The sequence below is a fragment of the Molossus molossus genome, unplaced genomic scaffold (assembly GCF_014108415.1).
Source record: "Molossus molossus isolate mMolMol1 unplaced genomic scaffold, mMolMol1.p scaffold_m16_p_16, whole genome shotgun sequence".
Lineage (NCBI taxonomy): Eukaryota > Metazoa > Chordata > Mammalia > Chiroptera > Molossidae > Molossus > Molossus molossus.
This window is the reverse complement of record NW_023425351.1, coordinates 29,706,729-29,719,980: the sequence shown is the minus strand read 5'-3', so window position 1 is coordinate 29,719,980 and position 13,252 is coordinate 29,706,729. Positions and strand designations below refer to the sequence as shown.

General features: G+C 36.2%; 1 protein-coding gene across 1 annotated transcript in view; it reads left to right on the top strand.

The window, feature by feature from the left end:
* UBE2W (ubiquitin conjugating enzyme E2 W) overlaps positions 1–6,939 on the top strand; it is a 55,336-nt gene extending 48,397 nt beyond the window's left edge. Inside the window, exon 6 of the mRNA XM_036263809.1 lies at positions 5,781–6,939. Within this exon, the coding sequence (XP_036119702.1) occupies positions 5,781–5,794 (14 nt within the window). The 3' untranslated portion in view covers positions 5,795–6,939. The remainder of the gene's footprint in view (positions 1–5,780) is intronic.
* The last annotated feature ends 6,313 nt before the right edge of the window (positions 6,940–13,252 follow it).

The window sequence follows — 13,252 nt, the reverse complement described above, 5'->3', positions numbered from 1 at the left end:
TTTAATATTTTTTTCTTTATTGATATTAGAGTGAGAGAGGAAGGGAGAGAGAGAAAAATCGATGAGAGAGAATATCGATTGGCTACCTTCTGCATGCCCCCCACTGGGGATCAAGCCCACAACCTGGGCATGCGCCCTGACTGGGAATCGAACCGGCAACTCTTAGTGCATGGGTTGATGCTGAACCACTGAGCCACACTGGCTGGGCACAATGACCATTCTTACCTCAATAAGTTTTCTGCTCCTGCTTGAACCCTGCATGCTTAAATCACTCCCTTCCCACATTCACCCTTAAATCAGCAATTTTGTTCCATGGGTAAGCTTGATGTGAAATCAAGGAAGGGTAATATTAGTATATACTTTGAGATGATAGAATAACTGCCCTGTCATAGATGTGGGTGAGTGCATGCAGAGAATCTTCTTTGAACTTTTTCTTCATTTTTAAGAAGCTAAAGTATTTCAGCTGTGTAGATATAGTGTCTTCTTTTTACATGTTAGAATAACAGTTATGGGCAATGTGAAAAATAGCCTACCCTGACATTGTAGTTGAATTTGCAAAATCTTATTCAAAAGGTAATCATAATTACTCATAAAGTGGAACACATCAGGTTTTAGAATTTTGCAGACATTTGTTTTTCTGCTTAGCTGCTTTAGTTCCAAAAGATCTTCATTGATCATATTCTCTTTATAACACCAAGTTACCAAGAAATATGGTCTTTTTCTTTTTAATCCTCACCAGAAGACATTTTTACATTTATCTTTAGATAGAGTGGGGCGGGGGGGGAAGCAAGAGAGAGAAATATTGATATGAGAGAGACACATTGACTGGTTGCCACCCACACAACCCCAATCGGGGCCAGGGACAAACTACAACTGAGGGACGTGCCCTTACCGGAATCTGAACCTGGGACTCTGGTCCACAGGCCAGTGGTCTAACCGCTAAGCCAAACTGGCCAGTGCTACAGAAATATGGTCTTTTGTTATTTCTTAGCAGCATCTAATTCTGAAAGGGTTACAAGGTGTGACCTGCAAAGTTAAACAAAAAGATCAGAGACTTACTGGGAATTGGATGAACTCCCTGAAACACCATTTCAGTTTCTAGAAACATGCAGAATTGTGGGCCTTGAGTATCAAGCTCCACAGCCCAACATCTGTGGATCAGTATGGGTCAGAGTGTTTGTCAAGTGTAATCAAAGAAGCAGGAGAAGTTTTGGGTTTGTTTAGACTGGTGATTTGTGTGTACTTCACATAGGTTCTTGATGCAGGATGGAGGCACTATTTTTTTTTATTTATTTTTTTATCCTCACCTGAGGACATTTTTCCATTTTTTTTTAGGTAGAGTGGGAGGGAGAGAGAAGAACAGAGAGAGGGAGAGAGAAACATCGATGTGAAAGGAACACATCGAGTGGCTGCCACCCGCATGACTGACCAGAGCCGAGGACAAACTGCAACCGAGATATGCCCTTAGCGGGAACTGAACCCGGGTCTCTCAGAACCGCAGGCCGACGCTCTAACTGCTGAGCCAAACCGGCCAGGGCGGATAGAGGCACTATTAGTGAAAAACAACAAATCTGAAATTTAGTTCATCTCATAGTTTAGAAGAGGACTTAGCCGACACATCAAAGTTGAGCTGCCAGATGCAAACCAGTGTTGGGTTTTTGGGAAAAAAAGCCTCTCTCAACTTAAGTTTGTGATCTTCCACATTATTATTATACTTTGAAATTAGCCCAGTCACTGCTACCCTACTGTTAATTGTCTTTGTATACATTATATCTTATATAGTCTGGGCCACGTAACAATGTTTCAGTCAACAATGTTCCTATAAGATTATAATCTCATAGTCTTCAATACCATATTTTTACTGTACCTTTTCTATATTTAGATATGTTTAGGTACTTACCATTGTGTTACATTTGCCTACAGTATTCAGTATAGTCTGTAACAGCCCAGGAGCAGTAGGCTATACCAAATGGCCTAGGTGTGTATTGTGAAAGTCATTAATATGTGAATACATATTCTTTATTGTTGCTTACTTGAAGTTGACTAAGGTTATATCTGTTTGGGGATATAAATATTCTGTGTTGCCAGTTAAAGCGGGTTCATATGTTTTGAAAAATCAATTGAGTTGAGGGAATAGGGTTATAAAAAATTAAGGTACCTAATTAAAATAGATATTTGAATGTACTATTTATCTCAGCATACTGAGGGTCTGTGGTTCAGAGCTAGAATCTTCCTTAGAAAACAGTGATCGAGTGATTCAATCTGTTTTGAGTATATCAATCACTCAATGGGTGATTGAGCTTCAATGCTCTATATTACGGAGCAGACATAATTATTCTTTAAAAAGATAATAAAGAATCTTCTTATGAGGTTACAAAACTATTTCAATGAGATAGCAGCCAAGTAGAATTTATTAATAATATCCATCTGTTTTCTGGGACTAATATTAAACAGTACAGCTTAGTTTCAGAAATTACTGCTTTCTACAAATGGAAGTACAGATAATGTGGTTACTGAAGCATTTTTTTTTTATCCTCACCAGAGGACGTTTTTCCATTTTTTTTGTTCAGATAGAGTGGGAGGGAGAGAGAGAGAGAGAGAAACATTGACGTGAAAGGGACACATCGAGTGGCTGCCACCCACATGACCCAGCCAGGGCTGGGGACACTGCAACCGAGGTACATGCCCTTAGCAGGAACTGAGCCCAGGTCTCTCTGGACCACAGGCCGACGCTCTAACTGCTGAGCCAAACCGGTCAGGGCGAAGCTTTTTTTTTTTTTTAGGTTATAGATTATTGAACAATATAGCTTAAGACTGCTCTTGAGTATTAGCTCCAGAAAACTAGCCGTATAGGAAATAAATTGGCGTAATGATTAGATGTTATTTCAATAAACTGATGAGTTTGTGATTTTGGAGGAGTAGAGGATATCTTTTGCAAAACAGTAGGTTGCATTCTGGTTCCATTCAGCTGAAACATTTCCTGTAGGATTATAAAGGGATAGGAACATAAAATTAATCTCAAACTAGTATTAACAAATTATTTTTCTCCTTGCCTTATAAATTCATAGATTTATCTGCATTAGTTGTGAACCTTTCTATTTGTGCTACCTTTTAGGATTACAAAACCACTTTCTAAATTCATGGAATCCAATCTTTCATACTCGGTTGAACAGTTTTTTTCCCGAACTTTTTAACAATTCTGTTGTCTGTGCTGAAATCTTTCTTGAATCGGTTCATCAAAGGAAAATTTTAATTCCCTAAACTGTTGAGAGGCAAATCTAACTGTAAAGATGGTTTTTTTCTTTCTTGGAGGTATCATCCCACTTCATATCTAACTGACCTTATACTGTGTTCCTTTTCTTCTAGTCTTCTGTCCCTGGGCATATCCAGGGAGATGGTTTCCAATATAATATGATGGTTTCTGTACTCGGGGGAAAATTAAATGACCTTCTAATATAGTTCTCTCTCATTCACGTTTCCCAGAACCCAGTGATGTTAGCCATGGTAGGTGTCACCTGTTTGGATCTGGTCATTTGTATATTTTATTTGAGGGTATACTTTTAGTAGGGGCTTCTGCAGTTCTAGAAAAATTTAAACGGTTAATGGATTTTTGGTTTTTGGACCATCATCTTGCCATAAATACTTTAGCTAGGAGGTTAAATGCATTCTGTTCTTTAGTACCTTTTGTAGACCTGTATTTGTCTTGATTAAAAATGGGCTTACTGTAACTTTTTTTAAATTTTTTTATGGTAAGCCAGTTCTGGTATGCAGTAATTCTTTTATTCTTTCATTGAATCAAGACACTGTTCCTTCTGCTAACAGTGAGTTTTTTGCTTCTTAGTGGCGGCCTTGTTTTGTTTTTTTGTTGAGGAAGAGGTGGCCATGGCTCTGGCTCATACCTGTCTCTGTACTTAAGTGTTTGCTCAGAGACCTTTGATTCCATACAGCCATCATGGATTTTTAATGTTTGATTGAACTCTACCTTCAGAATTTATTTAGTAAGTCTATTTCTCCAAGGATACCGTATTCAAGGCATGTGGTGGTGGTTTAGTTTTACATTTCTTTTAACATCTCACCCAACATGGGAATCACGATAGGAAGAATAGCTTCACATGGATCTCCCAATTATTTTGATGTTAATAGCACATTCTACAATGGCCTAATGCCCTGGAAAACTTCCAGAATGAACAGCCTGATAAAGATACATTTATGGCACCATCTATCAGAGATGATATGTCTTTATTGGTTTTTTTGGTATGTGCCCCTAGCGGGAACCAAACCTGGGACTCTCTGGTCCGCAGGCTGACACTCCAACCGCTGAGCCAAACTGGCCAGGGCAGAGATGATATGTCTTTAGAGATAAAAGCTTATTGCTGGGTAACTTTATGTTTGAGTTTAATTTTATCTGTCGCTTAGTGTATACTTTGTCACATGACATGATGCTAAAGTTTGTCCTCATTAGTTTGACATTAGGTAGAGTTTAGTGCCATCTCTTAGCTTAGGGATTTAAGTGTGATTAATTTTAGTATTAATCTCAAGGATTCCTAGTTTATATGAAATATACTACTGGAGAAGAGATATTTTAGGGGACTTACTCATATTCTAAAGTTTGTTCTACATTCACATTTCACATTTCCACAGTAATTTAAGAAACAGTTTCATGTGACACTTAGAGGCTCTAAACTACTTGTTTTCTTAAAGATTTGATATTTATTAAAGGATTCTAATGATTTAGATATGATATATTTTTTTTAATCTAATCTATTTCAACAACTCCAATAGTTGCCACTAGTCTAGCTTCTTTCTGAAGAATAACTAGTCCTCAAAATAAATCCTTCATATACATTTTGAGAAAAAAATTTTGTAAAATAAGTCATGAACCCAGAAGATAGTACTGCATGTTACAGAAATATAATGTGTTTTACTGACCAGTTTAGTTCAGCCATTAGAGCATCAGCCAGAGGACTGAAGGGTCACATGTTTGATTCCTGTACCTGGGTACAGGGCCTGTACCTGGGTTGCAAGTTCAATCTCCAGCTCCAGTCTGGGTCATGTGGGAGACAACCAATCAATGTGTGTCTCTCATATCGATGTCTCTCTCTCTCCCTTCCTCCCTCCCTTTCATCGTATCTAAAAATCAATGGAAAAATATCCTCAGGTGAGGATTAACAAACAAACAAACAAAAAGAATGTATTGAGGCTACCAGAAGGCATTACTAAATAATTCTGTGGGTTTTTTTAATGACCTCCTTTTCATATGTATCTATGCTTGCTGAAAAACATTTTCTAAAGAGAAATTTATAACATTATTTGATTGATTTGAAGATTGTACCTCATTGGTGAAGTTATTTCTTCAGTAGACTGAAGACATGTCTTGTTTGTTCTTTGTTAAATATCATGACAGTATTGCTCAGGAGTGTATTTCCTATATCATTACCATTTAAATTGCTGCCCATAAAAGAATTCTCTTAAGACTGATAAATCCTGAATATGTGCTAACATATATTAATTTATTATTTTAACTAGAACTAACATACTAATAGTACATCCTTTTAAGATTTGTGTGAACTACCATTTCCTTAAAAAGATAGGACTTGTTTGTCTCACTATGTTATTGAACACAAATTTGACTTTTTATTTGCAGGGATTAGGGGAAGCAAGTCCGACATGTAAACCATATTGTTCTTGCTACTTGAAATTATTTTTATGTTAGAATAATTTACAGATGTTACTAATATGTACCTGACTTTAATTATATATTTTTTCTCCTTTTCTTCAAGATGATACTTGTTGATGCCACTGATATCATCCTCCTAGCAGAAGATAGTCCTACTGAGAAAATGAGCACTTTGATCATTCAGTCTTTGAACTTTAACCTTTGACTGGAAGTGACCTATAGGCAATGAAGACTACTTCCTTTTACTGCATTTTTACTCGTGTGCATTCTGGGCGCATGTTGATCGCTGGTTCAGTCCAGGCTACTGACATGCTTTTATTAGTCATACAGTATTAATGCAGGTGTCAGGAAATGTCAAATATAATTCCATTTTTTATTTTTATTTTTTTAAGCTTTTGGAAAAGTTCCAGGTCCTCATGTATTGTGCAATAACAATGACTTCCTTGACGGTTTTGGGACGTTCATTGCCGGCAATGGACGTCATAACAGGAAAAATTTTCATTAACCCCTGCCACCCAGTGATTAATGCATGATAGGGCCTATGAAATGAACTTAACGGTTCTAGTGGGATTATAAATAAAGTGAGGGATCCAGCATTACTTTGAAAGTCACCCCAACTTGTTTCTATTTGGATTCTATGCACTGTGATCCTAAGGTTAACAGCATGAAGTAACATGCATCTTCAAAGGACTGTAATGAAAGATCATTGCGTATTTATTGAATTGTTTATATCTGCTGTCAAATTGTTTTGACATGGAAGGTTTTCAAGTAACATTGGCAGAGAGGTACAATATGTTATCCCTATGGTGAAAATAAATTCATTTGTTGTATATAGTTCCTTAATCTCTGAAGCAAAGGTATGAGTAATATAGGGTATGAATGGTTTAATCAAGGCTTTATTTTGGAAGAAAAATGGCAGTGATGATGAAACTGCTGCAGTCCATAATTTGGGCTTGTTTGTACATTAATGATTTTTCCAAGTAGAGTACACTCTGTTTCTTCCTGCTAGCCATCAGCATGAGCCCTACTGCCTAAACACTATTTCATTTATTTATGTTTGAAAAACCCAAAAACATTTTTGTTTGCAATTTTGTTTTTTTTTGTTATGTTTTAAGTCAAGTTTGAATGTTACAATACTTTAATTGAAAAACTTTTGTCAAGTTTTTTCTTGTAAATTTTCTTTACTTGTAAGTATCATCTTGTCCTTCAATCCTGTACCCTAAAATGAGAAATACATTTTTGACAGAGGCTCAATGTTTTAACAAAAGAGTGTGGACATTTTTATTTTAAAATTTAGGGAGAACACTATAGAATGGTATGTTTATTTGTCTCATACAACTATACGGTTATTCCTGGAGAGATTTGTTTTCCAGTTTAAAAGACTGCTTATAGCTAGATAAAGTTTTTCTATAGAAAAAAATTGCTGAAAGGTCCAATTCTCAGTACCATATAAGTTAACGATACTGCAACTAGGTTCTCTTTTTAAAAAGTGATTAATGTATTTTATAAATTACCTTTTCACATATGCAAAATCTGTTTCTACTACAATGTTATTTTTACTAAAGCATATTGTTGCACTCTTTTGACATATCCTGCAGTGAATTTATGAATCAATTTGGGCTTCAAAATAAAAGCCAGTTGGCTGAAAGGCTTGAAATACCCCAGCAAAACCGTCCAATCAGTAATTGGCAAAGAATATTTTAAAATTTGTTTTTAATCTCTGTATAGACAACATTTTGTAGCTTTGTACATGTTAATTAAGGGCATATAATTTTACACTCTAAAGTATAATTGCCGAACTCAGGGGTGGGTAGACTTCAAAAATATGTCTGCTTTAGAAATAAATAACTTGAAAAAATATTAAAACTATAGCCAGCCACCAAATTGTGGACACTGTTTATACTGCTAGTTAGCAACTACCACTTTTTAAAATTAAAAACATTTTTGTTCTATCTTGACTAGGCATAACATATGTTTTCACAGTAGTCTCTATCAATCTTATTAGATGGCCTATTTAACCAAGACAGAAAATGTTTTTTGGAATGCTTTGAACTATTCTTAGTTTTTAACTGCTTTTTAATATGAAAAGTGCGGCTGTAAATTATGTATTTTTCATATTTTACATAACTGCTCTAAACTGATTGACTTGATCATTTTCTGGGGTAAGGGTGGGGGAATTTCTCTTCATTTTGCTGGTCCTCTTACTAAAATCCTTTTATAAAAAAATGACCTGTGACATTTATTCACCAAAGGAATCAATATACCAGGTCAAAGATTAACAGTGCTGTACTATAGATTAATAGGTCATATATAGCCTCAGTTAAAATTTTAAAATATGAATAACAGTATTTTAACATACCTCTCTCTCTCTCTCTCTCTCTACATGGAGAATACAAATTAAAATGAAGTAAAGGAAAACCAAATAATTTCAGTACATTTTATGGTTTAAAGAGAAAAAATTAAGATGAAAAATCCTAAAATATAGAAACACCAACCATTCAAAATTTGCAATCAGATAACACTTTCTTCCTTGAACTTAGGAATCATTGAAAAGTCCTTTGCACTTAGACTTAACGAGTTAATTTTAAATGTAAGTTACATTATTGAGAGACATAAGATGTTTACCTGAGTCATTGCTCTGTAGAGCGCAATTAATGGCTTTGTTATAATAAAATGAATATTTCTCTCTGATATGTTGTTGAAGGACAACCAGGATGCCAAGAAAATGTACATAGGAACATGTGACTTCCCTCTGTGGGGCACTGTCTGCTGCGGAGGCCTACAGAATCCTACCTTCATGCTCAGACAATGTGTGCTTGCTTCTTTTATTTATTTATTTATTTATTTTAAGGCCATTCTTCTGGTTTGCCAAATTCTGTTAAGACAGTGATACATTCAATTCCTTCTTTTGCATGCTTAGATCAGGAACTTGGTGCCCTTTCCAAACAAAAAACTATTATGTCAAGTAGGTGTTAATGCTGTAGAATTTAAAGAGAGAAATGGTTTTCAGTTTTTTAAGATAAATTTTTAAACAAATTTTATGGATGTTCTCTTAAGGAATTTGATATTCACCTCTAAAGGACTTTCCTTGTGTAAATTCTTCCTTTTAGCTAGCAGGGAAATAAAGCTTTTTTTTTTTCCATCCCCAGGGGAAAATGCTAAAAATAGCATTTTCTATATAGTTCACCTGGAGAAAGATCTTAATTCTTATTGTTTTGACTAGGTATACAAATATTTGGTATAAAGTAACTAGAATAGTTTATTACTTTTTCCCTTCTGAAATTTTAAATATATGCAATATTATGTATCATTAGATTCCTGTGGTGGATAATAATTTTTTCAGATTCTGAAACAGGTATCTAGTGGCTGCTTGATTTTTCCCAGGTTGCATCAGAGATGAATTGACAAATAATGGAAATGAGTAGTGATGTGAAAATGGTATGTAACCACATATTACTTGTTTCTGCTAATCAAGTCTTATTTTTTAAAAAGCCTATTGTTTTTGAGAATTGAGATATTTAAAACTTGTTAAAGCTTCTTCCTAAAAATAGAAGAGAAGAGGAGGTACTGTGTGTTAACTTTTTTTTAAATAAAGAATTGAGTGTCACTAGTTCTTAAGGCTTTATGGTTACTGCTGCTTATATTTCTCGATCTCACTTTAATTTAGTTTTTTATACATATTATAGCCGAGTGTTTTAGATTTATAATTGTGTATATAAGTTGGTTTTTATGAAGAACTCAGGCTTAACCATATGTCTCTCTTAGGATTCATTATTATCAGAATCAGCCGCTCTGATGTTCTGTGTTGGGCTAATACCTTTGCATGAGTAAAATTTGTGAAGAGGCATGTTTCATGTTCACCAACTGGCACTGGTCCTCTTCATGGTCAGTTAATTTTTTTTTTTTTTATTCCTCTTTTATTTATTCCTTCCTGTCTCCTCACAGATGTATAGTGTGTTGATCTTCAGCAGTTTCTCTCTGCCTTCTATTCCTCCCTCCTTCCCTCCCTCCCTTCCTTTCTTCCTTCTCTCCTTTTCTCCTTTCCTTTAAATCTCCTTTCCTTTGCATTACATGTTTTGGTAAAGGTGTATTTCCCTTTAAGATTCTAAGTCACTTTGAGGTTTGGAACTCTTTTTTTTTTTTTTTAATAATAATTTTGCTTTCTTAGCATAAACCTTATTCATTTATCATTAGAAGCCCATAGAATGAATTTAAACATGCCCTTCAAGCTAGATCTTCCCCCTTAAGTTGAAGTTCTGATTCTATGGTACTGGTTGTGATTTTAATTCTGAAATGTTAGTATTTGAACATATATTTGGGGATGAATATTCAGAATGTTTACAAGAATATATTTTTTATGAAAAATATTTTGTTGATAAAAATGTAGCATCCGAAGTCATCTTGGATGTGTGGAAGAATGCCGTAACAGAAGCTGGCATGTCTAAGACACCTAAAGAAATTCAGTTTTGCAAGTTGAGTGCAGTGAGTGGGCAAAGGAACACAGTTCTTGTTCTGATCCTTGGCACATACACTGTCAGGTTTTTGAGAAAAGTTTGTTACTACAATACTTCTAAGCTGTTTTCTCAAAGACAAAAGCATGGCTTCAAACACACTGAGCTTTGGCTCATTCAATGTGACATCACTTGTCAGATTTCCTGGTACATGGAAAGATGAAATAATCCTGCCTCTCTCATGATAAAGCCTGAAGCAAGACGAGTAAGCAGTTTGGTACATTGTGTCAGATACCATGAAAATACAAGTCTCTTCATAGTTAACCACAGATTGTTTACATAAATGCAACAGATTTTCACACTTGAGGTAAAATATTTATTTGAACAGATTATTAAATTAATTATCTAGTAGCCAAGAATTGAGTGCATGTTTAAGTCAAAACAGATTGGTTGTTTATATTTGGTATCATTTTCCTCTCAATATTCAGAAATACAGATTGTACATTTTATTAACAGGAATGGAGCTTGTGCTTGAAGATTTGAATAGGGTGGATGTATATATTTTATAAATTCAAGTTGTAAAATGTGTATAGCTGTTGCTTTTTAAATAGAATATAAATGTTAAAAGACAGATAAAACTTATCTATATATTATATATTTTTAAAAACATGTATCAAACTTTTGTTAGTTGAATATAAGTTACATTGTGTGCTTCATGGAATTCAGTAACTTGTAATAATAAAGCAGTTGTCATTGTTTTTTTTTTTTTCCTGTAGACTTGAATACTAAATTGGAGAGATATTAAACCTGTTTATAGATAATTATGTAAAAATGTATTTATATAATCCTCTTTATAAAAGACTGATTTTTTTTTTTTTTTTGGTACGTACCCCTAGCTGGAACCGAACTGGGGACTCTGGTCCGCAGGCCGATGCTCCAACCGCTGAGCCAAACTGGCCAGGGCAAAAGACTGATCTTTAAAAGATTACAGAAACAATAACATATTCATTTCCAGAATGAGGGCAACAGAGTGAAGAGAGACACTGAAGTGGCTTGTTTGTTTCTGTCACAGATCACCTTTACCTGGCAGTGTAGCCTGGTGTATCTTAGTGCTTCTTCGTGCTTTAATGAAGTCCTGGTTAAAGACTGGGCGTTTTCAGAAAAGATGGAAATAGAGACCCGGCACTTGCTTAGAATTACCAGGAGTTTGGTGGTGTTGAACTTTAAATTGTACGATTAATAAGGACATACTGTAAAGAACTTCTGGGTGCTTCCCTGAGTATACCCATCAACTAACTTAACTTAAACTATGGGCCCTGGAAGCGGGAGAGGAGAGCAGGAAGTAAGCAGAAGCAGCAGTGTGTCCGAACCAGCTGTTTCTAGCAGGAGGAAGTGCAGTGTGCTCTGCTGGGAGTCTTGAGTGTTCTTTTCACAGGGGACCTGTTGCCCCTGAAGCACCTCACTCCTTCCTGCCAGTACACTGTCTTATCTCGGCTAGCTATTTCTGCAGCCCTAAGCTGCTAGAGGAGCAAGTAGCTGGTAAGGTAAATGCAAGATCCATCTTCCTTTGTACTTGGATGCCACTCTCTTCGTTTGTTACAATCCTCAAAATACTTTCTACCTGTCATAGATCGTATGACTTCTCTCCACTAGTGTAAGCTGCTGTGGGTGAGTGGTTCTATTGAAGCCCTTCCTGTATTCTTTAGTACTTGTCACACTGACACAGAGCAAAATCAAACAGGAACTGAATTGAAGAGTCAGATGACTCAGCTAAGGGCTTTGTGTGCTTGGATAATATGGCCCAAATCCACTGGGGTTCTATATCTGTCCTGTTGGTAGTCCCTGTCAATAACTCTTTTAAATTGCTTATGAGATTTTTTTTTTTAATGTTTACTTAAGGCAAAATGTGTAAGTGGGAGTACCTGTGTGCCCTTTCCAGTCCAGTGGAGTATGAAAATATTTAGTAGGAAAGTTGAAATAAGAAACTAAGGTAGAAAATATCTTCTCTTATATTCTTGGCCTTCAAGGACCTAATATGGGTAGATATATATTATCAGGCAAGAACCTAATATGGATGGCTATGTCCTGTAGAAAAGGTATCCAACTTAACATTAAAATTTTTTATCCCCACTTGCACCCCAAAACATTTATCTTTCTTGTTAAAATTGCATTCTGTCAAACCTAGTTATGCAAATGGGGAATTTAACTTTTTTTTTCTTTATTGATTTTAGAGAGAGAGGGAGAGAAATATCAATGAGAGAGAACACCGATTAGCCACCTCCTGCATGCCCCCCACTGGGGATCAGCTCCACAACCTAGGCATGTGCCCTGACCAGGAATTGAACCAGCGACCTCTTGGTGCATGGGTCAACACTCAACCACTGAGCCACACTGGCCCGGCAGAATTTAGTTCTCTCTGACATCATTGACTCCTGTTGAGCCCGTCTTGAAAACATCTCTGAAATTTCTCCCTTTTCTCCAGTCCCTTTGGCCTTACACTACTTGGTCCTAGTATTCCTAGACTGCCCTTCTGTCTACACACCTTGTTCCTTAAGTAGTAACAGACACATGAGTACCTGCACCCTGCTGAGGTTCTTCCCTGTCCCTAGACTAGTGTGCATCATCTGCTTTCCTACCTGGAGGACCCAGTTCAAATGGAGTTACAAGGTTATCTCTGTCCTCCTTCCCTCTCCACCCCCACCTGTCTTCTATCCTGAACCCTTCAACAGTAGGAACAATGTCCCAGTTGTGTTTGTGTCCCCAGCACATAACACACAAGCTTTTAATAAATGTTTTTAAATTAATTTGGTTGTACTTGTCTTTTTATCCTAGCTTGTTCCAAGAAACTTACTCAGGCCCAGCAATTTTGAAAGGTCCATTCAAGCACCATCTCTGTGAAATGTTTTAGCAGAACACACTACCCTGCCTGTCCCAGAGTTAGAAAAATTACTCTTGAGGAAATCATTATTCTTTTTTTTTTTTTTTTTTTTTTATCCTCACCCGAGGACATTTTTTGATATTTTGTTCAGATAGAGTGGGAGGGAGAGAGAGAGAGAGAAACATCGACGTGAAAGGGACACATCGAGTGGTCGCCACCCACACGACCCAACCAGGGCCGGGGACA